At 43.7% G+C, this 27,443-nt stretch overlaps 1 protein-coding gene and 1 long non-coding RNA gene across 3 annotated transcripts; one reads left to right on the top strand and one right to left on the bottom strand.

Moving 5' to 3' along the window:
* Window positions 1-25,687, bottom strand: CRTAP (cartilage associated protein). Of its 2 annotated transcripts, XM_082726097.1 has the most exons (7): window positions 24,103-25,687; window positions 21,325-21,474; window positions 17,998-18,169; window positions 12,913-13,041; window positions 9,184-9,329; window positions 7,852-7,935; window positions 1-929 (listed from the first exon to the last, which is right to left on the bottom strand). In XM_082726097.1, the coding sequence occupies exons 1-7, from the start codon at window positions 24,571-24,573 to the stop codon at window positions 876-878; spliced, it is 1,206 nt and encodes a 401-aa protein (XP_082582223.1). In that variant the 5' UTR covers window positions 24,574-25,687; the 3' UTR covers window positions 1-875. The 2 variants fall into 2 exon arrangements, with proteins under 2 accessions (XP_082582223.1, XP_082582224.1); XM_082726098.1 differs by lacking the exon at window positions 12,913-13,041.
* Window positions 24,751-27,030, top strand: LOC309862416. Its single transcript, XR_014310514.1, has 2 exons — window positions 24,751-24,972; window positions 25,686-27,030. It is a non-coding gene; the product is annotated as an uncharacterized lncRNA (long non-coding RNA).
* The last annotated feature ends 413 nt before the right edge of the window (window positions 27,031-27,443 follow it).

The raw sequence follows: 27,443 nt of genomic DNA on the forward strand, positions 1-27,443 counted from the left end.
TAGGTTGTATATATTTATTCTTATTTATTTGTTGTCTGTCTCTCCTTATAGAATGTAGACTCCAGAGGGCAGGGTTTGGTTTTGGGTTTTTTTTTTTTCTGTCATTCTGTACAGCATTTCCAGTGCCCAGGTCAATCTCTAGCATGTAGGCAGGTGCTCAATAAATATTTATTGAAAGAATGAATGAAACTAGACTCCCTCTGCTTTCTTCCATTTGGAACTTTGAGACTTGTAACTGACTATTTTCCCCAATGGGGACCAACCAACCATTGTAAGACTTCGGAGAGGCAGAAGTGTTGAGCAAAAGCCCTATTTCTGTAGCCTGCACTATCTACCCAAACTGTCTTTCAGTGAGGGCCGGAAATGGTGCAGGTCAGACCATGTGTAGGCTGTCAGGGGGCGTGGAGGAATTTGGCCATTGTCGTCCGCTTATCTTTTCTGGATCAGGGCATGGGGATAAAGGAGTACAAAATCTGGAAAAGCGAAAACCCTAAGCAGGTCTTCACAATCACTTAATTTTAGGAATACTTTTCTTATTTAAAAAATAATGGTGATTTTTCTGGGGGGAAAAAAATGGAAGACTGTCCTTCCAACGAAAATGGTGAGAAAGGTGGGCGTGAACATGAGCAAGGCAGGTTTGAAGATAGGGAGGGAGATAGGTGTGGATGTGGGCCGGCCGTGGGGAGGCAGACCATGGGGAGGCAGCATAGGAAAGGCAGGCTCACCCCTTATTGTATGTAGTGAGAGCTGAGGCTTCCCTTTCACTTCACAGAGCAAAGAGAAGGCTTTGAGGTATCAACAACATGGGCTACTGGGGTAAAGAAGACAAAGAATCTGGGTCTCCTGAACATCGAGAGGCATCTCTCTGCTGTGGACTAGCCAGTCTCCTCCAGCTCCAAGAGGTCATCCACATATTCCAGAACCTCTCCCTGTAAGAGACAATAGGACACTAGTGTTAGGTGAGCTACCTGACTTTAAAAATGCCAGTAATGACGTGCCTGGGTGGCTCAGGCATTAAGCATCTGCTTTCGCTCAGGACATGATCCCAGCATCCTGGGATCGAGCCCCGCCTTGGGCTCCCTGCTCTGTGGGAAACCTGCTTCTCCTTCTCCCTCTGCCTGCTGCTTCCTCTACTCTCTCTCTCTGTGTCAAATAAATAAATAAACATCTTAAAAAATAAAAATAAAAGTGCTGGTAAGCAGAGACTGTCTCTAAGATGCCCCTGCTGGCTGCCTGTGTGGGCTGGAGCAGCCCTTCTCCACTGCCCTTGCGCCCAGAGGACCTGACGTCCCCCTGGGAGGGATGTGGCTTCCCCTCCATGTGAACGTGGAGTCACGAGCTCTGGAACCCCCACGGATGGCCCGTGGGAAGCGGGCAATCCAGCCACCTGCTTAAAGACCTGCTTAGTGCCCCCTCTTCTGGGCACCCCCAAACCCTTAGCAGTTATTCCACAGGAATACTCTCTATCTGTTCCCCTTCTGCCTTGATCAGCAGACCTGAGCTTCTCCAGGACCAGCACCTGGGTTGCTTTTTCTCCCCCGGAATGTGGCACGCCGAAGGTGGGAAACCTGCTAACGGAAGAATGATGGAGAGAATTCGTGAGCAGTGCTGGTGTGCTCAAGCAGTCACTCCCTTTACAAGACAGTCTCCTGGGTACAGTGGGACCCACTTGCCCAATGTCAGGACTAGGAGCCCACCTGCTCCCTCCTTCAGCAATCAGCCTTAAGCCTCAACCTGGAATAGCCCAGCATACTTTCTGATCTCCTTGTCCGCATTGATTTCTCTCCCACAACACATCTGGGCCCAGCTGATGCCACACATTCTCTTAACTGCCAAGAATGAGTGAACCACCAAACAGGCCAAGTCCTGCTCCCATGAGGGTCAGCCCCAATCATACCAACCACCCCTGCAAAAGCTTGGCCTCCTTCACAGAAGTCACCATCTCGGGCCAAGTCACCATCCCGGCCTATTTGCTCTATCTGATATTTTAACACACTTCCCATTAGAAAAATATCAGCATCTGAGGATAGTTAGGAAATCTCCCAAGTACACGAGACACTAAAGGGAATCTTATTATTTTTACCAAATACATCTACCTTGTCATGCCTGAGATTAGAAACTGAAGTTATGGAAATGGAAGACTACTGATTGAAAAAACGATGTTCTGGGGTGTCTGGAGGCTCAGTGGGTTAAGCGTCTGCCTTTGGCTCAGGTCATGATCGCAGAGTCCTGGGATAGAGTCCTAGATCGAGTCCCGTGTGAGGCTCCCTGCTCAGCGAGGAGCCTGCTTCTCCTTCCACCTGGCTCTCTTTCTCTCTCGCTCGCTCGCTTTACTCTGTCTCAAATAAATAAATGAAATCTTTTAAAAAAGAAAAAATGATGCTCTTTGGTTGCTTTCTGGATCCCAAAAGGAAAACACAGTAGAAGGATTGTATGTATGGCCCTGACAGCTGTCTCCAGAGTTACTGTTTCCTGCTGTGTGGCTGCTGTGACATGGGGATGATGGTATTGTCTGCTCTTAGCTCACTAATAAGTACCCAAGACAATACAGATGAAAGAAACACAACCCCCTCTGTGCCTTGTTAGAATGGAGGCACCAAGAGCCTACCTCAGATCTGCTTGGGGAATGCACCCATTCCCCAGCTGTTGGAAATGTCGATTACTGATGGCTGATAGCTGCCCCTTTTCTGGACAACTGATCTTGAATAAAAGGAGCAGCCCCACCTGGAAGCTTAGACACCAACCCCTCTGGGCTGCCAACAAACAAGGACAGAAGGATAAGCTGCCTGTAAAATGCAGAAAGAGCTCTGTGGTACAATCCATGCTCCAGAACTCCTGTGGGATCAGGCTAAGCTTGACTCCAGCTGAGACCATACATCTCCGTGGCTCCTTCCCTTAACCCCTCGCTTCTCTCCTACCTGAGAGCACTCCCTCAACAAATCGCTCCTGTAAATTATCATCTATTTCTCTTAGACATTCCCAAATCAAACAACCATCAGAACCTGAAACTTGAAGCACCTATTTCAGCCTGCTTTACAAAGTTTCTGAAACCGTAATAAGCGTCTGCAAAATTTTTAACTAGTGTTGTGTGAACTTTCAGGAGCTCTTACAACACATTTCAACCCCAGGAAGATAATAATAAAGGAGAATGCCCTAACTTCAGTAGCTAAATAGTATTGATGTTTTGTTTCAATGTCGTATTTTGTCCTTTGGAAATTTTAAAGATTAAATTGGGAATTTTATTGTATTGATGATACTTTGTTTTAAATAATTACTTGCCATAATTTGATATCTAGAAAAGAAAATAGCTTGTTCTTTAGAGATGGATTAATTCTTTCACAATTCTAAAGCTTTGATTAATAAGTTAATTTCTTCCAGGACCTCTGACAGATTCCTTTTGTTTATCTTGACTGTGTCAAATCCAAGAATACTAGTTTTAAAGTCCAGAATAAGCCTGGTGTTCAACAGGTGATTACCAACTAGCTGTGTAACTTTGAGCAAGTCACTCCACCTTTCTGAATTTATCACCTCATCTGTGACATGACAGAGCATTTCTGAATATCATAAAAATTCTCTTGTTCTAATATCTATGCTTTTTTCTAAATATATTGTCTTTGTACATCAAAAGCATTCAAAATGTTCATAGCCCTAGACCCAGGAATTCCACCCATGGGAATTTATCCTAAGGAAATGACCAGAAAAGAAGTAACCAATTTAGTGATAGCTATGTTATTTGTGAGAGAAAAAAGTTGGAAGCAACCTAAAAGCCTGCAAAAACAAAAAGCTTTACTTAAAAAAAAAAAACTGATACCTGGGAATATTAGTCATTAAAAAGTCATGTTTATAATAAACATTAACAAGGTTACAAAAACACACACAATCCTCTCAGTAGGCGCAGAAGACAGCAAATGACAAAATTCAACACCACTTCATGTTAAAAATACTTGACAAACTAGGAAGAGAAGGGGAACTTTCTCAACCTGACAAAGGGCACCTACCAAAAAAACACACAGCTAGCAACATTCTTAATGCTAACACAGAATGTTTTTCTTCTAAGACTGGGAACAAAACAAGGATGTCCACTCTCCCCACTTCTATTTGACATATTAGTGGAGGTTTTAGTTAGGGAAATTAGCAAAGAAAAATAAACAAAAGTGATCCAGATTGGAAGAGAAGAAGTAAAATCACCTCTATTCATAGGTAACATGAAACCCATGTTTCATGTAGAAACTCCTAAGAAACACAGACACACACACACACACACCTGCATGTGCATGCACACACACACACACAACTATTAGAGTAAACAATTCAACAAATTTGCAGAATTGCAATATCGATACACAAAAATCAATTGTATTTCTACATACTAGCAATGAACAACTGAAAAGAAAAATTAGAAAAAATTCCATTTGCAACAGAATCAAGAATAATGAAAATTAAGAAAACATTACTGAAGAAAATCAGAGAAAACCTCCAGTAGTGGAAAGACATCCCATGTTAATGGATCAGAAGATTTATTACTGTTTAGATGTCAATACTATCTAAAGGATAAAAAAATAAATAAATAAAGGATCTTCAGATTTAGCACAATTCCTACCAAAAAATCCCGGCAGCCTTTTGCAGAAATTGGCAAGCAGGGGTGCCTGAGTGGCTCAGTAGGTTAAGCGTCTGCCTTCGGCTCAGGTCATGATCCCAAGGTCATGGGATAAAATCCCACATCTGGCTCCCTGCTCAGTGGGGAGCCTGCTTCTCCATCTGCCTGCCACTCCTTCTGCTTGTGGTTTTTTCTTTTTCTCTCTCTCTCTGTATCAAATAAATAAATAAAATCTTTAAAAAGAAAAGAAAGAAAGAAATTAGCAAGCTGATGCTATAATTCCTATGGAAATGCAAGGACCCAGAATAGCCAAAACAACCTAGAAGAAGAATGAAGTTGGAAGACTCACATTTTCAATTTCAGGATGCAGTTCAAAGCTACAGTATTCAAGACAGCCTGGTACTGGCATAAAGATAGAAATATGGATCAATGGATTAGAATTGAGAGTCCAGATATAAACCCTTACATTTATGGTCAGTTGATTTCCTACAAGGGTACCAAGACAATTAAATGGAAAAGAAAATCTTTTCAACAAATGGTGCTGGGACAACTGGATATCAATATGTAAAAGAATGAAATTGCACTCCTACCTCACATGATATGTAAAATGAAGTCAAATAGATTGTAGAACTTTTTTAATAAAAATCTTTAAAAAAGAGGAGTAAATTTTCATGATCTTGGATTAAGTGAGAGTTTCTTAGATATCGACACCAAAAACACATGCAAAAAAGAAAAAAGAAATTGGCAAGCTGATACTGTAATTCATATGGAAATGCAAGGGACCCATAATAGTCAAATCAACCTAGAAGAAGAATGAAGTTGGAAGACTTACACGTTCAATTTCAAGATGCAGTTTCAACCAGATACATTGGATCTCATTAAAATTTAAAACATTTATGCTTCAAGACACCATTAAGAAAATGAAAAAGACAACCCACAGACTGCAAGAAAATATTTGCAATTCATATATCTGATGGAGGACTTATAACCAGAATATATAAAGAACACTTACAACTGAACAATAAAAAGACAAGTATCCCAATTAAAAAATGGACAAAGAATCTGAATAGACTAGACATCTCTCTAAAGAAGATATACAAATGACTAATAAGCTTATGAAAAAATGCTCAACATCATTAGTCATTAGGGAAATTAAAATCAAAACCGCCATGAAGTACTATTTCACACCCACTAGAATGGCTATAATAAAAAAGACAAACACCAAGAAGTGCTGACAAAGATGTGGCAAGTTGGAAATGTCATACACTGCTGGTGGGAATGTAAAATTGTGCACCCACTTTGGAAAACAGTCTGGGAATTCCTCAACAATTTAACTAACTACAGAGCACTATCTGACCCAGCAATTCCACTTCCACATATATAAGAGAATTTAAAACTTTTGTCCAAACAAAAACATGTGCACAAATGTTCATAGCATCATTATTCAAAATAGTCAGGAAGTGGAAACAACCCAGTGCAACTGTCCGTCAACAGAGGAACACGTAAACAAAATGTGGTATATCCACAAAGTGGTATATTATTCAGCAATAAAAAGGAATTTTACATGTAACACAATATATATTACAAGATGGTTGAACCTTGAAAACATTATGCTCAGGGAAAGAAGCCAATTGCAAAAGACCACCTACCATAAGATTCTATTTATATGAAATGTCCAGAACAGGTAAATCCATAGAGCCAGAGGCTGGGGACAGAGATGGGAAAGGGATAGACAGAGGAGAAGGAATGGGAATGACTACTAACAGGTTTGGGATTTCTTTTTGGGATAATGAAAATGCCTTAAAATTCTTAGTGATGGATACACAACTTTGCACATATACTAAAACCACTATATTTTGTACTTTATGGTGTGTGAATAGTATCCCAATAAAGGTGTTCTAGAAAAACATCACGAGGGAAACTTCTCATATTACAATTTCAAATGGAAAATCCAGGATATCTATTACAGTTGGGTTCATTATAAATAGATATCAGAAAATATATAGAAAACATTGGAAGTATATATCTCAAAGTATCAAGAGTGGTTTGCTCTGGACCATTAGGAACTCAGCTCTTCCTTTTTATAAATATATTTTTCCCCACTCTCCAAACTAGAGCATCCAGCCTTGCTTGTGTGTACCCAGCACTCCTTCCTTTGCAGCGTCCTTGTGACCTTATGTCAGGCTCTGCTTCTTAACCCAACCTAGGACTCAGGACACAGTGATCACTTCCTAGTCTATAAAGCCTTTCCACATGCAGTGTGATACTTCATTTTCCCAACCCTGTGAGGTCAACATTGTTAGTCCCATTTTATAGATGGAAAGCCAGAGCTCTGGGGAATTTAGTGCCTGCCAGTGATGGGTCCACCCCACGCAAATTTGTGCATGGAAAGCAAATTCCGTGATCATAACTTATTTCAAAGTGCTCCACCAAAAACCAGGGCAGTGGAAAGAGAAGACCCAGAGGCCCTGAGCTCACAGAACTTTCCTCTCCCCCAGCTCTTTGTCTATGAAGTGAGGGTCAGGCCAGCAAGTCCCTCACTGCCTTAGGAAGCATGCTCTGGTTTGTTGCAAACACATCTCTCTAAATACCCCCCATAATGAGGATTTTTCTGTGAGTAGGCTGCCCCACCCCAAAATGACTCCTCCATCAGCAGTGGAGTCTTTGTCAAAAAAAGGAGTCAGCTGTGGGGCACTCAGCTGGCTCAGTCAGAGAGCATGTGACTCTTGATCTCGGGGTCATGAGTTCAAACCCCACACTGGGAATAGAGATTACTTAAATAAAAACTTTAAAAAAAGGAAAAAAGGAGGCAGCTGAATGAGAATCAGGAATTTCAAGCAATCTCAGAGAATGAGAAAATGACTCACAGCAAGTACTAAATTTACAAAAAGAAAAAAAAGAAAAAGATAATAATCATAACCCAGAAAAACTGGGATGAGGCTTTCCAAGTGTGTTTGGAGCGCTGAGTCATTGAAAATCCACTGCATTTTTATAAAGTTAAAAAATTATCACTGGATGACTTCAATGATAGGTTCCTCCATATTCACCTTCAGGAAATGTGGTGCTATGTATGACCTGGGTTTCCTAGAAAGCTGTGATCCCTCCTCCAATGCTCTTTCATTAAAACGCCCACAGAAATTGTATTTCTCAAGGTTCCCTTCTCTTTCAGGGATGGCTTGGCCTTCCAGTGATTTCTGCAAAGATGTGAGTAATATTTTCTCTTAGCCAGACATGCGCTCAACATGAAAACTTACCTCATCATCATCCATTATATTTTCCTTCGCAAAGTCATACAGCTCTTTCTGGAGTGTAGTCACATTAAAGAACTGAACGGCTTCCTGTTCAGACACAAACACAGAATAGTTTCTATGACCAAACCTTTTGATGTCAGAACTGGAGGAAGGGGGAGACAGGGTATGAACTTTTTGGGAGGGTGATAAAAATGTTTAAAATTGGACAATGGTCATGGCTGTAAAACTCTGTGACTCTACTAGAAACCACTAAACTGTACATTTCAAAAGCATGAAGTTTACTGTATGTAAACCATATCTCAATTGAAAAAGAAAGGCCAACCCCAAGTTAGTGAGAGAGTGAGACAGAAAGAGAGAGCGAGTGTGTGTGTGTGTGTGTGTGTGTGTGTGTGTGTGTGTGTCTATGTTGGCCAGGGCATGAGGTGTGTATGGCAAACTGGGACAGCATATAAAAATCCCAAGGGAAATACAAGTTTAGGGCAAAGACCAACTAGAAAAGATCTTTTAAAAGTAATATATAATCTGTGGAGTTCCCTGAAAACAAACACATGGAAAGCTGAGCTTGTCCATCAAATGAATTAAGTGATGGTCCATCCATAAAGGAATCTATCTTGGAGGTGTTAAAAAATAAGTAGGTATGTAAGTGTGATATGGAAAACGTTTCTGATGAATTCTTGGAAAGACAAAGCAAGTTGCACAACAGCAGGTAAAGTGTGACCCTGTTTCTGTAAAAATAAATAAATACAAAAATAAATAAATACAACAACCCTAAAAACCCACGACTTCAGGGCGCGGGTTATTCACAAGGTCTGCAAGGTGGGGAAAGGTACTTATTTCACGGCCTCCCGGGCAGGGCTTCAAGCATAAATAACACCTGTGCTCAAAAAGTTGAGTGTGGCAGATAATGTCAAAAGAGTTCGCAACAGGGCTGACTTTCAAGAAGCTAGTTTCAAGAAGTATATCTTACTCATACTGTTCACTTATAAACCCAGAAAGCAAAGATCTCCCGTGGAGCAGCGGGTAGAGCTGTATATACAAGCTGTATACCACGAGTAAATGCATAGCTATAAGGCAGAGAGTAAAGAAAAAGTGTGGGATTTTGAAGGAATTACATTTTCTAAGTAAAACTATTTTGTAATGTTTGACATTTGTAGTTTTTACTGACTTAGGAATCAGAATAGAGCAGTAAAATGTTAAAAGACCACAAAAACCCACCCAGAAAAAAGGGGTTCCCCTTCATTTCTATAATAATGCTTTCCCCTAAGAGGCAAAGCAGTCGCCTAACGTGAGAAGGAAGAGGCCCGCAAACGTGGTGCCCCGCGCCCCGCCACCTACTGGTCTGGGCTGGAAATGCTCATCTGCGAGGCCCCACTTGTCCCTGTGGTACTGGTAATACACCAGGTTCTGCCGCATGACCTTGTCGTCGTGGTCAAAGAGCAGGTAGCTGACCGCGCAGGGGGCCGCGTTCTTCAGGTCGTTCACTGAGGCCGGGGAGAAAAGAGGCGCAGGAAATCAGCAAACCGTGCCCTGAAGTTCCCCTCAGCCGCACTGGCTTCCTAAAAAAACATCCACGGGCAAGCCCCTTCTCCACAGCCCCTCCTTGGGAAAGCCTGTGACCCGCCAGAGCCATCCCTGGGTGGGCCAGGCACAGACTGGGTCTCCACAGCAGCCGGGAGTGGTTCTGAAACATGGGATTTCTCATTAGGTAGATGCCTTTGCCGAAATGTCTACTATGTTCTACTTCAGGCTCCACTGACCTGAGCGGGGAAGGCTGAGTCCGCTGGACTGTCCTGGGTCTGAGGGATGTAGGGAAGAGATGCCTGGGTCCCACCTGGATGGCACCATAATCCCCAGATCCACGCAGCCCTCCTACAGCTAGCCTAAACCTAGAAGACGCAAAGGATGGTGGGCCTTCTGGGCTGGAAGCGAGGTGAAGTCACCCGGTATCGACGTCTCCTTAGACTCGCCCCACCTATGACAGCACTTTGAGCACAGGGGATCTGCAGGCGTTGGGATTTGTTTTGGAGGTGGGGGGCAAGGGGAAAGAGGTGATTAGCCGCAAGCCCTTGGGTATTTATCCTGGCACATGACCCTCCAATTTTAAAGCTCTAGTTAGCCCGAGTAACCAAAACGTGGGTATGAATAAATTGTGCCACCCAGTGGCTGTCTCCTGTAACAACGACCCTAAAAACCCACGACTTCAGGGCGCGGGTTATTCACAAGGTCTGCAAGGTGGGGAAAGGTACTTATTTCACGGCCTCCCGGGCTGGGCTTCAAGCATAAATAACACCTGTGCTCAAAAAATTGAGTGTGGTAGATAATCTCAAAAGAGTTCGCAACAGGGCTGACTTTCAAGAAGCTAGTTTCAAGAAGTGTATCTTACTCATACTGTTCACTTATAAACCCAGAAAGCAAAAATCTCCCATGGAGCAGCGGGTAGAGCTAGAGGTTTTGGTCCATAGGTATCTACAGGTCACAGCCACCATCTCTGATAGGCAGGGCAATCTTCAGAGCGTGTGAGGATTCCAAGGAAAAGTGTGCTGCTAGAGCCTGGATGTATCTGGAACACTTCTAAAGGCCTAGTGCTCTGGCTTTGCACAGGCAGAGCCACGCCCTGCTCAGAGGATTAGAACACCTGCTGGATTCTTTCCCTTTCAGAGTCCAACATGGTGGACTCTGCTCAGGAAGGTGCCAAAACAGGTTTTCAGGAAAATGAAATAAAAACACCAGCTTATCAAACAACAACAGTAGCTTGTGTTTTCATCCACAGAAAACTTTTATTTCTTTTTTTAAAAGATCTTATTTATCTGAGAGAGAAAGAGAGAATGAGCAGGGGGAGGGATAGAGGGAGAGGGAGAAGCTGACTCCCCGCTGAGCAGGGAGCCCAACTCAGGGTTCAATACCAGGACCCGGGATCATGACCTGAGTCAAAGGCAGCTGCTTAACTAACTGTGCCACCCAGGCGTCCCAACAGAAAACTTTTAAACTATAAATCCCAGACTGGCAAAGTGTTGACAAAAGATCAAGCTGGATGATGGGCATACTATACAGTTCATTATACCATCATCTCTAAGGTACACTTTACATTTTCCAGAATAAGTTTTTAAAATATACACGACTGGGGCGCCTGGGTGGCTCAGTGGGTTAAAGCCTCTGCCTTCGGCTCAGGTCATGATCCCAGGGTCCTGGGATCGAGCCCCGCATCGGGCTCTCTGCTCAGCGGGGAGCCTGCTTTCTCCTCTCTCTCTGCCTGCCTCTCTGCCTACTTGTGATCTCTGTCTGTCAAATAAATAAAATATATATATATATATATATATATATATATATATATATATACACGACTTTCCATAATTCTCATTAAAATAGGGCTCTTCCAAGCATGGATGAATATAAACACAGAGTTAATACTAAGTGGGGATAAGTGGGGGAGATGGGAATGGGTGCTCTGCTTTGGGTGTTTCTCTGCACATCTCTGAGATGCTTACTTTGCTGTAACAAGCCTATACTACAAGTCTTTTCATAAGAAAGTGCTAATTGATCACTTAGACTGAAAAAGAGTGCTCTTCATAAGCAAAACACTGTCTAGGAGAAAACTGTCCCCTTGTCATTAGAACGCAGCCAAATAAATACTTGCTGGGGACTCATCGTGAGCTTGGTGTGTCTCATGTGAAAGCATGTTCCTAGATTATATAAAATAAGACTTGGGGTGTGTGGGTGGCTTGGTCGTTTGGGCATCTGACTCTTGATTTCGGCTCAGGTCATGATCTTGGGGTGGTAGGATAGACCCCATATCAGGCTCTGTGCTGACCATGGAGTCTGCTTAGGATTCTCTCTCCCTCTGCCTCACCCCCACCCCAGCTCACTCTCTACACCCCACCCCACCCCTCACCAAAAAGAATAAGACTACTCTCCTCTATGCTCAATAATCCTTTACCTAGTACCAGGATTACAGTGGCAAATAAAATATCCCTGCCTCTGCACGGGAAAGGACACCTGCTGAAGACACACCTCACCCTCCTGTTGATCTAAGGAACGTCCCAACCAAGGGACATTTCAGGATATCTCATCGCATCCTTAGATGAGGTTCAGGTGTCATAATAGCAGGTTCACTGCTGAAAGGGGCAAGTTCCCCTACTCACAAAGCTCTGTTGTAAATGACAGCTACAGGGTCTTCTCAGGAATAATCCTGATGAGCAAAGTTAAATACAAACACACACACATATAGAAGAAAATTTTTTTCTTTCTTTTCTTTTTTTTGTCCCTTTTCTAACCTTCAGCAGGAGGCACATCTTTCAGTCCTGAAGAGGATAGGAAGGGAGATAAAAAGGCAGGTGGCTATTGCAAGAAGAGGAAACTCAACAAAGAACATAATAGCCACAGTTGGGAAAGAGGGCTGTGGAAGCCAAGGTCATTGGTCCCTTGACAGCATATCCCTGAGTCCCCGAGGACACCTATCCCTGAACGGGAAGGATCCTCCTGTGCTTGCCACCGCAAGGTTCCCACCACTCAGACAACATCAGTTATGGGGAGAGGAGGAAGGGGCAAAAAGAAAAACTCTGAAGTCTCAACTCTGACGAACTTTCTCTTATATTTGTCTCCCTTCGACTCTTTGGAATGTTCTGATAGATTAACTCGAATTTCAGGCCCAAGAAGGACAGAGTGGAATAAAACTCAGTCTGGAAGGGAAGGCTGATGATAGGGAGGAGATAAGGTCGTGTGCTAGTGTACAAATACCCTAAGAATTCTACACATATCAGCTCACAAGGTTAGAACAATTATCTCCAATTTACAGATGAGGAAACTGAGGCACGGAGAAGCTAGGAAGTGATGAAGCGGAAACATAAACCGAGGTGGTCTGGCCCCAGGGTCTGTGCCCTGAATCACCAGGTCTTGCTGGCTGGCTTTCTGTGCAAAGCACGGCACCAGGGCTGTCAACACAACCTTGACAAATTCTCTCAACAACCAGAGGTAAGTGTTGTTACCCCCGTTTTTTACAGATGGGGAAGCTGAGTCTCAGGAGAATTAAGGACCTTGCCTAAGAGCTGGTAGAAGATAATTACTTACATTTATAATAAGCAAACTGCAAGTAATGATACATGGTGGCCACAAATTTCTCCACTGGGTAGCCTCCTATAACGGGCGTGAGGTTCTTTTCACACTGTAGTTTGCATTCCAGGACCTCTACGTAATGATCTGAAAGAAGCCACACAAATTCTCAGAGCAGCACATTCATCAGCCTCTCAGTATTCCCTCTGCCCCACTTGGTGATCCAGGTAAAAGGTAAAGATGATACGGGGAAAATACTTGCAACACTTATGATGAAAGGGCTAAAATCCTCAATACATAAACTTCCCTAAAACAGTAAGAAAAAGGACAAACACCCAATATAAAATGGCCAAAGGATGTTCACAGAAAAGAAATCATAAAAATGGCAAAGACACATTGTGAAAAGATATACCTCGTTTGTCATGAAGAAACACAATCCCACCTAAAATATTTTAAATTGCTAAATTTGCAAACAACAACAAAAATCCCGTTTTGTTGAAGTAGGGTTGACACACACGTTACGTTAGTTTCAGGTATACAACATAGTGATTCAACAAATCTATGTATTTTGTTGTGTTCCCCATAAGTGTAGCTACTGCCTGTCATTTAAATGGGTAAACTTTTAAAAATTCGGTAACATCCAGTGTTAGGGAGAAGATGGTGAAATTTATACTCTCCTATTCTGTCGGTAGAAGCAAAATATGAACACATTTTTTGGAGAGCCATTTGGCAAAATGCATCAAAGGTTAAAATGCACATATCCGTTGGCCCAGCAGTCTACTTCTTCTTTTTTTTTTTTTTAATTTCTTTTCAGCGTAACAGAATTCATTGTTTATGCACCACACCCAGTGCTCCATGCAATACATGCCCTCCATAATACCCACCACCTAGCTCCCCCAACCTCCCACCCCCCACCCCTTCAAAACACTCAGATTGTTTTTCAGAGTCCATAGTCTCTCATGGTTCACCTCCCCTTCCAATTTCCCCCAACTCCCTTCTCCTCTCTAACTCCCCATGTCCTCCATGATATTTGTTATGCTCCACAAATAAGTGAAACCATATGATAATTGACTCTCTCTGCTTGACTGATTTCACTCAGCCTAATCTCTTCCAGTCCCGTCCATGTTGCTACAAAAGTTGGGTATTCATCCTTGCCCAGCAGTCTACTTCTAGGAAAGTTTCTTTAGACACAGCCACATAAAAGCACTGTTGCAACAAGCAGACCTGGAAATAACCTGACTGCCAATCAACAGGTGATTAATCAAATATGGTACATACAAATAGTAGGAATCTAAAAAGCCATTAAAAGAGAATAGGTAGACCTAAATATAATAATAGAGAAAGACATCAAAGACTACATTTCCCAACCTCCCCTGCAGTTGGGTTGGCGCCCTATGATTAGTTGTGCCAATAAAATGTGGATCGCAACAACTAATGAAAACTACCTCCACTGCTTTCAGGACTGATCACTAAAATCCTCCCACATGAACCACGGCCCCTCCCTTTCCTCCGTTTGTGCAGCTACCGGCAAAAGATCCAGGATGATGGTACACATTTTGTTGGCCAGACTGTAGATGACAGGTACTCTCACACATTTTTGCTAGGAAACAACATGGTAACTTAAAATACTAAATAATTTACAAAGACATTTTCTCTTTGAACTACCAATCCAACTTATGTTGACTCTGAAAACACACCTCCACACTTAGCCAAAAAAAAAAAAAAAAAAAAAAAAAGGCCTAAAGTTCTCCACTGAAGTATTACATGTAATAGTAGAAGATTGGCACAAACCAAATGTCCATCAGAGAGTTGAATAAACTGTGGTGCCTCATTCCTCCCATCCCTCAGTGGAGTAGTCAGCAACAACAAAAAGAATGACTCTCTCTATGTGCTAGCCAGGATATATTGCTAAGTGAAAAAAACAAAGAACAGAACAGTGTATAAAGTATAGTACCTATTCAGTGTGAGAAAAGCAAACCAAAAAATACAGAGAAATAGATGTACATATATACAAACTTTATAGAGAAAAAAGAAATCAGGCAAGAATCCTCAATATCTGCTCATTTGCTATGTGTATGGTCATAAGGGAGGGGATGAATACAATTTGATGAACAGCAAATTGTCCTCATCATGAAGTATTTTTTTCCCAAATTATTGATTAGTATCAAAAGGAAATAATATAGTATTGCTGAGAAGCTGGGTAGTGGAAACATTTTAACCAAATGCTTAAAAATCAACGTCACCAGTAAGGGGCAAACAGGTACCATGCACATCTGAATGGGATACCCCGAGAAGCATACTTCTGTAATGTTCCAGCCCAATGTGTACAACCTGAATATAACAGGAACTCATACTGAGGAATATTCTATAAAGTGACTGGCCCATGTTCTTACCCATTTTTTTAAAGATTTGACTTATTTATTTGACAGAGAGCACAAACAAGGGGAGCGGCAGTAGAGTGAGAGGGAGAAGCAGGCTCACTGCAGAGTAGGGAGTCCAGTGTGGGGCTCAATCCCAGAACCCCGGGAGAAGGACCTGAGCCGAGGGCAGATGCTTAACCGACTGAGCCACCCAGCCACTCCTAGCCTATATTCTTAAAAAAATATGAATGGCATAAAAACAAAGGCCAAGGAACTGTTCCAGATTAAAGAACACTAAAGAAAAATGACAAATAAATAGGAAACATGATATTGGATTGGACTGTACCAGGAAAGAAAAAGTTGCTAGAGGGCATTTATGGAATAAGGGGCAAAACTGGAATATAAACTATGGATCAGATAAAAGTATTGTCCCAATATTAAGTTGCCTGAATTTAATAATTGCATTGTGGATTTATACAGAATATTGTTATTCTTAGGAAATTTACTGAAGTATTATGGGGTAAAGGGTCATGATGTATGCAACATACTCTCAAGTGGTTCTGTAATAAAAATAATTACATACACAAATCCAGAGAGAATGATGAAGTAAATGTAGCACAATCAGTGTGAAAAATTGGTGAATCTGGATAAATAGCTTATGAGAGTTCTTTGTACTACTCTTGCTACTTCTTTATAGGTTTAGATTACTTAAAAATAAAAAATCAAAATAAAACTGAAAATAAAAAAATTATTTTAAAATAAAATACAAAAATTTTAAACAAAAAAAATTTCTCAACTATCCATCTATCTACATATAAAGATATAGAGATATATCTTCGGTAGATCAAAGATAAACTGATATTTGCTTATTTTTGTAGGAAAAAAAAAAACCTTATAGGGGTATAAGCTGGAAGGTAATAAAAATGGTTACCTTTGAGGTGAGTGGAATGGGTAGAAGAGATGTGGATAGAAGCAAGACTTCCTAATAACTGTCTGTAACTCCTTCCTCCCCTTCAGCCTAGGAAATAATAACTCCACTACTAGTAGCCCAAGGGTACCATTTTCCCCCTTTGGGGTTCACTTTCACCCACATTTCTATGAACAAATCCATATTGAGGTATCCTTATGTATGTCCACCATCTATCTCCAGTCAGGACCCTGACTATACAGAAGGAAACTTATTTTTTACAGTGTATCCTTCTGTGGTCTTTCACAGTTTATACTATGTGCATATATGTTACCTATTCTAAAAATATAATAAGGTCCCAGATTAAGTATAATTTAGGTGAGGTGAGAGGATTTCACTGAGGTAAGACTCTAGTCAAGACTGCCTGGGTTCAAATCCCAGCCCTTCCCCAGAGAACAATAAGCACAGTACTTAACCTCTCTAGGCCTCAGCTTTCCCAGCTATAAAATGGGGAGAATGCTAGTACCTTTCTCATAGGGTTGCAAACTCAAAATAATACCCATAAAGAGCATAGAACAGGGTCTGGCATCTAGTTAGAACATAAAGTCACTTTTTCTAGCAATTGTCTATAGTCAAAACATGGTAACTCCAAGGAAGCACTCTTTCCGTACCCCTCCTTCAGTCTGAGTGTGGGAAGTACTTCCTGACATAGGCATGAAGGGATGCGGGAAGGAACACGAGAACTGAGCACCAACTAGGAAGCCGTCTTCTGCCCCCACCTCCACAAAAAAAGAAAATCAACCCTGAGCCTGATCAAGCCTCACCATCCAGCTTCCAAGTTATAAGAAATACAGGGAATAGAGAACCAAGGGGGTACAGTCAGCAAAATCCAGACTGTGGGAATCTCTCAGGGGCCAATGATCTCGTTTTTCAGTAGCCAAGGGGAGAAAATAGATGTAGAGGAAAAACCTACTGATGATTTAAAAGGCAACCAATTTGCTACAATATTTTTGAGGCTGGAGGACATTATGCTAAGTGAAATAAGCCAGTCGCAAAAGGGCAAATGCTATAGGATTCTACTTCTCCAGGGTACCCGGAGTAGTCCCATTCACAGAGACAGAAAGCGGAGTGGTGGCTGTCAGGGAAGGAGGGGAGCTGCTGTGGAATGGATATGGGACATCCATTTGGGAAGATGAAATGATGAGAGGCTAAGATGGACAGCGGTGGTAGGGGCACGTCAGCGCGCATGTATTATACACCACTGGAATGCACCCTTAAGGGTGTCTAAACTAGTAACATTTTATATAATGTGAGTCATGAATTGCTCTCAGACCGATTTTTATTTTTTCAAAAGCCTGCAGGGGATCTGTAACCGGGCAGGGCTGATCTGCGGGACCCCCTTTCCAAGCCTGTGCTTGACTGAACATTGTACTCAGGGATTTTTTTCAGAAACCCCTGCTAAATCAAAGGCTGGACATGTGGGTTACATATTACTTCCCCAGCCACCATTCATACTGAAGCTCAACAGCTCCTCAGAGGGACACCTGGTTGGCTCAGTCAGTTAAGGGTCTGCCTTCAGCTCAGGTCATGATCCCAGGGTGCCAGGATCAAGTCCCACATTGGCCCTCCTTGCTCAACGGAGAGCCTGCTTCTCCCTCTGCCTCTGTCTACCACTCAGCCTACTTGTGCTCTCTCTCTCTCTTTCAGATAAATAGATAAAAATCTTTAAAAAAAAGGGGGGGGGGGTCCTCGGAGTCCCTCCTGTGTGCCAGGAAGGCACACAGATGCCACAAGACAGCTGTCCTATTTACATGTGGAATATGGCCTGCCACCAACCTGCGATGGAAAGATAGAAATCCTTGAAGTCCTTGATCTCCCTGGAGCCCTCGCAGGCAGCGAGACACTCGTAAAAGGCTTTGAAGAAATCAGGAAGGGCCAGCTCCATGTCTGTGACGGACGTCCTCCAGTTCTCACCATTGTAGGCCCGCACAGCCCGGATGAACAGGCTCTGGAAAGCAAGGAGAGGGGGTGAAGCTCCCAGACATGAAGGTGCTGGGCCGTCCAACCGAGAGCAGTCAGACCATCGTGGAGCTCCACTCTCATTAGTCCCCAAAAAACCACGCTGACCCTAAATTGAATAGGAAGCCGCCCAGGAACTGACTTATATCTAGCTTTTCTACCCTACGTGCAATGGTATGCTTCTTATTTGATTCAAAAAGTAGGAGGTGCTTGATAATAAAATCAAATTCAAGTCAAGAAAAACTATAGTGACAGAAATTAGGGCACTGGCTGCCAAAGGTCAGGGGTTGGGACAAAGGTGTGATAGGAAAGGGGCCTGAGGGAACATTTTAGGGGAGATGAAAATATTCTGTGATGTGACTGTGATGGTAGTCACACACTCGCATACCTTTACCAAAACTCATTGAATTATACACTTAAAATTAGTCAATAAATTTTAAATAAGTTCTACGTCAATAAAGCTGGTTTTTACAATTGAAACACAGAAGAGATATATACGCTTGACAGTGGGCGGCAGACACCCTTCCCCCAACAGTTAAGTATAAAATAGGAATGCCAAGCCTTAGTACTAATTCCTGGGGAGGGCAGGCATGTGCCAGATGGTGGAACGTCAAGACACTTCTGCTAATTGCTGACTGGACCAGATAAAAGATGAATAACTGGGCTGAGGAAGCCGCTGGGTCTCACAAGAAATGAGTAAAGATCTCAGGTACATGCACGACCCGGCTCACCTGGGGGGTCCTGTGGAAATAAGCACGCATGCTCCACCTGGAGTTCTTATTCAGCTGCTCCAGGATGGAGGTGTCTAAGGACCACCCCTCGGACTTGAACCCCAAGCACCACGTGTCAGATAGAGAGGCTGATCTCCCTGAACCTCCTGAGCATGCAGCATCCCCCGGAAATAAGGCAGGCAGAGCACCAAACCGCATGCCCAGAGGCTGGGAAAACAAGCAGCAAGTCCAGGCAGCTGGCTCTGCAGGAACCGCTGGGCGGCAGCAAGAAGCAAACCACACCTGGAGGCGGAAGCCCTGGGCACACAGTCGGGCAGCCCCAGCCCACCCGGCAGGACTCCGAAGAGGGAGAGAATGGTCTAGCCCACCTGCAGTTAGACGCAGTGCACTGACCACGAGCTCTCAGCTCTGCTCCCCAAGCCCAGTGAAGACCACAGTGAAAAAGGTTCAAAGGCAGAAATCCTTTTAACTGAGAATGAAAAAGGGGCCAGCAATAGACAGGACATTTCAACAACTTTTGCAAGGACCGAAAGCCAAATTATCACAGAGGAGGGTCTGGGGGGGAAGTGATCCCCCCACCCGCCCCCACCATGCACTACACTACGTCATACACCTGTCGGCATTTGCAGGCACTAGCGACCACAGAGACTGGTGCTAGGCACAGAAGAGAAAGCAGGGCCAAAAGTCTGAACAGCATTGTTAGAGCCCCAGGTTTCCTTGCACACCCACCTGTCCACCCAAGGGATCATACCTCCCAAAGGCGCTCCTCACCAGAGAATGGAGATTTATTCTAGAGACTCCATCTATAAGGGCTGGAGGGTCAGGGATCAGGCATAGCAGAGTGGGGTTGAGGCATGAGGCTAAGAACCAAGAAGCAGATAGTCTCTGACTCAGCTGTGAGGCCCCCACTGCTCTCCCCAGACTGGCTCTCAGACATGGGTAGACAAGCATGGTATTTCACGAGTCCTACAAGAGCTTGGAGAATGCTTCCCTGGAAAACTGATCAAGACTCTGTACTCTGGGGGCGCCTGGGTGGCTCAATGGGTTAAGCCTCTGCCTTCAGCTCAGGTCATGGTCTCAGGGTCCTGGGGTCGAGCCCCGCATCGGGCTCTCTGCTCGGCAGGGAGCTTGCTTCCCCCTCTCTCTCTGCCTGCCTCTCTGCCTGCTTGTGATCTCTCTCTCTCTCTGTGTCAAATAAATAAGTAAAAAATTTAAAAAAAAAAAGACTCTGTACTCTGTATGTGAGGGTCACCACCAATGACAATGTGAGCTTGCAGTCTGGCTGCATGACGGGTGACCCTAAAGTCAGTCCTTGGCTGGGATCTATCAGCTCCTCATGGATACTTCCAACATATCCCTCTGGTTTTGTTTTTTTTTTTAAGATTTTATTTATTTATTTGACAGACAGAGATCACAAGTAGGCAGAGAGGCAGGCAGAGAGAGAGGAGGAAGCAGGCTCCCTGCTGAGCAGAGAGCCCGATGTGGGGCTCGATCCCAGGACTCTGGGATCATGACCCGAGCCGAAGGCAGAGGCTTTAACCCACTGAGCCACCCAGGCACCCCGCATATCCCTCTGTTTTTTAACCATGCCCTAAGTCTTCCCAGGTACCCATGCCCCTGGCTACCAAACTCAGTAGGTCTGAACAACAGTAAGTGCTCAAAGGAGTTAGATGCTTCCTCATTCATTCCCATCAGACTCCCCTTCACAGATGCATAGATTTCAGTACCCTCTAATCTGTCAAGTCAGTCCTCCAAGACCCTCGATTCCCTTTCCACCTCAGTACATATATTTGTGTGTGTGTGTGTGTGTGTGTAAAAAGATGTGTCTTCTAGTTTCATCAGAAATGGAGACTTACGCTCCTGTTTCTTGTGTTTCTGGTCATTTTTGGATGATATCCAAGATATGTGTATATTCCTCTATCTTAAAACTAAATGATCCAATGACCTTCTTAAAAAACAAACAAACAAAAAAACAAACAAAAAACCCTCCCTCCTTACAGAGGGAGACAGAGTAGGAGTGGAAGGGTGCATAAAGGGAGAGGGAGAATCCCAACCAGACTCCCCATTGAGAGAGAAGTCTGACCTGGGGCTCAATCTCACAACCTTGAGATCATGACCTAAGCAGAAATCAAGAGTCAGACACTTAACTGAGCCACCTAGGTGCCCCCAAATGACCTTATTTCTAAAATACAGCATTTAAAGGAAATGCGTCTTTAAGTGCCTCATAGAATGTAAAATCTCATTCTCAAATGGGTCAACTGTGCTAAAAAGTCAATCATTTCCATTGTCATAAAACTCAACAACGCCACCAAAAATCATTAGAGGTCCTGGGATGTCAATAGCTATTCATCAAGACCCGCTTCTGCAGCCACTCACACTGCAACTGGCTGGCAGTATAAAAACCCAAATATACCTCGTATGACTTCGTTTCCAAGTCCTTAATGTAGTCCTCGGCATCGGGCAAGCTCTTGTAATACGCCATGTTTCTCTTCATCATTTCGTCATCAGGGTGCTTCAGTAGAAAGGTGTGAGCGGCAGCAATGGCTTTTGGAAGATTATTCGCCTGAGTACAACAAAGAAAGGGGAGATCTGCTCAATGGAGGATGAGCAGTGATTTTTGCAAAACCTTCAAGTAACTCTGTGTTTCAACACGATGCTCCAGATGAGGGTTCCGTGACTTCCATGGCCCATCAAGACTTGCACTCTCTTGCCCTCTAGCTTCCAGTGGGGTTCACCAGTGAGGAGCCCCAGTGGAAGCCTGAAGGAAGGCAAGAGGGTAAAGTTGCGTTACTCATCTCCTCGCTCCCTCCCTTCAGTCATCTTGGGCCACTACTGGCCCTTATCTGAAGGTCACAGCTCTTCTCGAGGTGGCCCTCTCCCTCCTTCCTGCTTCCTGGAACGGTCCTCTCCTGAGCCTTTTTTGGCCCCGGGAGGGGGGGTCACCTCCCACCATTACTAGCCTTTGTAAATAACCACTTTTCAACATTCCTCCAATTACCCAGTGGGACTACATCACAACTTTTCTGCTGGAAAAAATATACTAATATTTTCCAACATATAAATATATTGGAAATATATATAATATATAAATATATAAAAGTATATAAATATAAGTATATAGAAAATATATAAATATATAATCAAATATATATAAATATGTATAAATATATCATATATAATATATAAATATACAAATTTACATTTATATATTTATATATAAATTATTTATTCACTTCAACTTGGGCCCTGCCCTCTGGAACATGGAGCTACATCTTGGCAGCTAAGCCTCCGACAGAAACCCAGGCAAGTTTTGGAGAAAGGGACTACCCTCCCAGGTGCTCTAGAGAGACAAGCCACCTACATGAGAGGACCCCAGCCACCTACCAAATGAGCCACTCCTAAATCGGCCTCAGTGTGTAGCAGGAGCAGACAGCTTTGTCTCCCACACCAGCCTCCAGACTGTAGGTGCCTGGGGTGGGTGTGGGGGGGTGTATATGCATACCTCCAATCATGTCCTCCTCCACCCCATACACCGAGATTGACAAGAAAAACATTGTTAAGGCAACAGTGACACCACCTCAAATCACTTCTTCAGTGACTTTCTGTTGAAGCAGCTAAGATCCTGGCTTCCTAATAAAATCTCGAACCTTTCCTGTCCTTTGGGAGATCTCAAAATACCAAGACAGATGGTATTTCACTGACTTCTAAGTAAGTGATTATATCAAGACCTGTTAAAGGTTTTGAAGAATAGCTGTGACCATCCTGATATTTGAGGCCACCATCATGAAGGAGAAAACCTTTGCCTTCCGGTCACATTAAGTAAAATACTCTTCCCCTCCTCCCTATATCACTTGTTTCAAATTCATCTGTAGATGAATCAGCTTCTACTAGTCTCCACTTTTAAAAATAAAACATTTCCCCCTTGATTATATGACTCAAATTTGGTTCAGACTGTATCTGGCAAAAACTAGGCAAAAAAAAAGAGAATTAAAGGAGTTATTTTTGTTAAAACATAGTCCTTTAAGAGCCAGCCATCATTTTCCAATGTCCTGGAGCTTTATTAATCTTATCCCCCGGTTTTATTTTAAACTATTTTTTTATTGCCAGGACAAACATTAACAAAAGTGATACTTTATATAAAGATATGAACACAGAAATAACTCAGCTTTTCACCTATTTGGGGTTTTGTGCTATTGTACTGTTCTTATGAATGAAACCTAAGGTGGCTCTGTTTCAGAAATATGAAAAACAGATCTTGCAATCCAAAGACTCAAAGCAAAAAGCAAAAAAAAAAAAAAAAAAAAAAAAAGAAAGAAAGAAACAAAGACTCAAAGCAAAGTTTCAAACAAAACAAAACAACTTCTACCTCCAGAGTCTGGAATGCGCCCTGAATCTATTTTTGTAGTCATGAAAATGACTACAATATATTCCCTTAAAAATCATTTTCAATTAGCTAAAGTAGAAACTGGACTTTGAGAGGGCTTTCTTGGCAAAAACTTGTAACGATCCGCGAAGTTAAAGTCGCTTTATCCAGTTAGGGCATTCAGCCCATTCTTAAAACTTGAGGGTCCGCAGAGAAAGGACTCCAAGGATCAAGAACTGCCATTTGTGGCTATTTTTAGCCAGCAATCACAGAGTTTAAGTAGCCACAGAGGAGTATGACAACTGTGTTAAATTCCAGATCAAAGGGCCGAGAGCGCCAACCTTGATGAGTCACAGCGCACAGTTCTGCTCCTCCAGGCCGGTGTGTGCTCCCGACAAGCCCTGGCCCTGGCCAGGCCTCAACTTCCTTTTCTTTAAAAGGAACTAGTCGGCACCTCAGGTCCTCTTCCCCTCTGTTACTGAAAGTCGCCACATATTTGAGAAAAGGGGGTTTTAACGGTATGCACAGAAAAGAGGAGTCTGTCTTTCAAATAACAGGTAACATTTATCAGGCACTGCTGGGTGGTTGACGCTCTGTGTACGTATTCTCTGCCCCAGAATAACCCTTCTAGATAAGCATTTTCATCTCTATCTAAGATGAAGAACGGGGGACAGGATCTGGAGGCGTCCTTTGGCAACGCTGGGTGGGAGCGGACTGCACGGAGGAAGGCGGTGCGAGGCCACCCCAGGCGGAGGGGCGGGACCAGGCCTGGGGGCGGGGAAGGGGCCGGGCCTGGGCCTGGGGGCGGGGCCGGACGGGCCGACTTGCCTTGAAGTAGGCGAACTGCAGGAACTTGTAGGGTTCACGGCGCTGGAAGTCGGCCAGCACTTCGCGGCTGGGCTGGGACTGGCGGAAGGCTGGCAGGCCCTGCTTGCAGCGCTTGAGGCAGTGCGCGCGGCGCAGCAGGCCCCCGAATAGGCGCAGCTCGGGGTAGTGGGCGAGGCCGGCGGCGGGCTCGGGCTGGGGCACCGCGCTGCAGTTGCGGTGGCAGAAGGCCTCGCTGTCGCGGAGCAGGCGGTGCAGCCGCAGGCTGATCTCCAGGTAGCCCACGCTCTCCGCCCAGTGCTCGCCGCTGTATTGGTCCAGCGCGTGCCGGTAGGCCGACTCGAGCGGCATCAGCTCGTCCCGCGGGAAGCTGCGGAAGCTGTAGCGCTCGTACTGGGCGCGCCCGCAGCGCAGCACACAGCCCGCGCACAGCAGCGCCAGCAGCGCCGCGGCCGCCCGGCTCCCCCACTCCATCGCGCCCGGCGGAAGGAAGGAAGGAGGGAAGGAAGGAAGGAGACGAGAAGGCAAGGAAGGCGGAGGACTGAGCTACGCGGCGAGTCCCAGGCTTGGGAGGCGGGGATACCAGCCTCCGGCCCGCCCCGTCCTGCCGGCCGTCCCCACCCAGCGGGGGGTCCGGGAGAAGCTCCCGGCTCCGGGAGGGTGCCGAGGGGGTGCTGCGCTCCCCTCTGGTTCTGCACGGTCTAGCCCGAGCTCCCGGGCTCCACTGTTCATTTGTTTGGAGCTGGCAGTCTGCAAGCCAGGCGCGGCGCTAACGATCACAGCACAGCTTAAACTTTCTCATCACTTTGAAGACTCGTGAAAGCACAGATTTCTAGGCGGTGCTCTCGGAGTTTTTGACTCAGCAAGTCTGAGGTGAGGGTCTGAGGATTTGCATTTCTAACCGGCACCCTGGTGAGGCTGCTGCTGAGGGTCCAAGGCCTGCACTTTGATAACACTGCCAACGACCTTACATTTCAGTGAGAGAGGAAGAAAAAATAGAATTAATAAGGATGTCAGTGGCACTTTGTAAGCTGTTTAGCTGATCAAGTTGAAGATGCACACACCTTGAGTCTGCGATTTTACCCTTCAGAATATGATCAAGAAACTTGTATGTGTGCCTCAAAAGATACAGATGGAGTGTTAAAACAGAGCTGTTATTTTCCTAGTTCTTTATACTTTTATTTCCAAATAATTTGCAGAAAAGTTGCAAGGATAGTACAACAACTCCTATGTATCCATGATCCACATTCACAAATAGCTAATATTATGCCAGTTCCTTTCTTTATATTTATATTTTTTTCTGAATCATTTGCGGGGAGGTTGCGTATATTAAGCCCATGTGACCCTTAATCTTTCAGTTTATAGGTCCTAAAAACAAAACTAGACAATGATCAAATCCAGGAAATTTCATGTTAATAGAAGAATTTAATCTAAATTCCCTATTCCAGTTTTGTCAACTATCCTAATAATGTCTTCTATGTACATTTTCCACCCCTCTGGACAGGATGCTGTCCAGGGTCATATATTGTATCAATTTGTCTCCTCAATGTAGTGGCCTCTAATCTTTTAGCGTTTCTGTTCTTCAGGTTTTCTCATTATGCCATTGACATTTTTCAAGAATACAGTTCAAAACAATGCAAGCCACTATACAACTAGTAGAATGGCCAAAATCCAAAATACTGAAAACACCAAATGCTGACAAGGATGTGGAGCAAGAGGAACTCTTATTCACTGCTAGTGAGAATGCAAAATGGTGCAGCCACTCTGAAAGACAGTTTGACAGTCTTACCAAACTCAACATACTCTTTCCATACCATCCAACAATCAATTGCACTTGTTAGTATCTATTGAAATGAGTGCAAAATTTATGTCCACACAAAGACCTGCACAGAAATGTTGACAGGAGCTTTATTCATAACCACCAAGACTTGGAAGCAAACAAGATGTCCTTCAGTAAGTGAATGGATAAAGAAACTGTATAATTTATCCAGAAATGGAACATTATTCAGCACTAACAAGAAATGAGCTATCCTACCATAAACAGACATCGAGGAAACATAAACGCATTTTACTAAGTGAAAGAAGCCAATATGAAAAGGGTACATACTCTATGATTCCAACTGTATGATCTTCTGGAAAAGGTAAAACTATGAAGGTGGGTGCTCAAAGGGTCGGTGATTGCCAGGCACTGGGGGGACACAGGGATTAATAGGCACAGCACAGATGACTTTTAGGGTAGAGAAACTATAATGGTGGATGTGTGTTATCATACATTTGTCAAAACTCATGCAAAGTACACCACCAGGAGTGAGCCCTAATGTAAGCTGGGGACTTTGGGTGATGATGTGTTAATGCAGCTTCACTGATTGTGACAAATGTGCTGTTCTGGTGCAGAATTTTGATATTGGGAAAGGCTGTGCATATGCGGTGGCAGGGGTGTTGGGGGAGGTCCTCAAAAAACGTGACTACCTGTTAGCCTGTGAGTTGAACACAGAAGGTGACTCACTCACTCCCTTGTCTTGCCTCTTCTGCTCCTGGAAGAGACTCCAAGGACACAGCCTTGAGATAGTGAGGTGGTTGGTGTTGAGAATACCTCTACAGTATACTTGACTAAGCCCATGTTAGACCTCTTCATAAACTTAAGACATGGCAGGCAAGTGTGGAGTTCCAACGAGGCTGCCCAAGACAAGCCCTTGTATGTAAGTTCTCTTTGCCGTTAAAACTGCTGCCCACCAGTGGAGAGGCCTGCTTCTTTCTTCCATCTCTCCCTGCCCCCTCCCCTTGCATTCAGTGTCAGATTTCACTCAAGAAGCTCCCCAGAAGGTTGTGAACCAAGGGGGGATTGGGCAGCATATGGAAAATCTCCATACCTTCTACTCCATCTTGCTGCAGATCGAAAACTGCTCTAAAAATAAAGTCTATTTTTAAAAAGAATACAGGCCAGTTATTTTATAAAAGGTCTTTCACTGGTGTTTCTCTGATGTTTCCTCAGGATTAGATACATACTTGAAAACCACAGAAGCAATATTGTCACATGGAAGGAACACAATGTCTGCCTTTATCAGCGATGTGAATTTTGATTACTTTGCTGGGGTTGCGTCCATTTTTCCACTTCATTTTTTTTATAAGTAATAAGTGTTTTTGGTAAGATACAGCAGCTAGCAGAAAGCAGAAATAACCTATCCAATAAACAGAAGAGTAGATTTTTTTTCAAGTATGTGCCCATAGAAGAATATTTTATAGCAGGAGAATATGAAGGAATCAGAGTTACAACATTCAATTTAAACAATCTCTGACAAACAAACGCAAAGTTATTCTATTTGTCTAGAATTTAAAAATATGCT

Source organism: Mustela nivalis (genome assembly GCF_964662115.1).
Source record: "Mustela nivalis genome assembly, chromosome: 1".
Classification (NCBI taxonomy): domain Eukaryota; kingdom Metazoa; phylum Chordata; class Mammalia; order Carnivora; family Mustelidae; genus Mustela; species Mustela nivalis.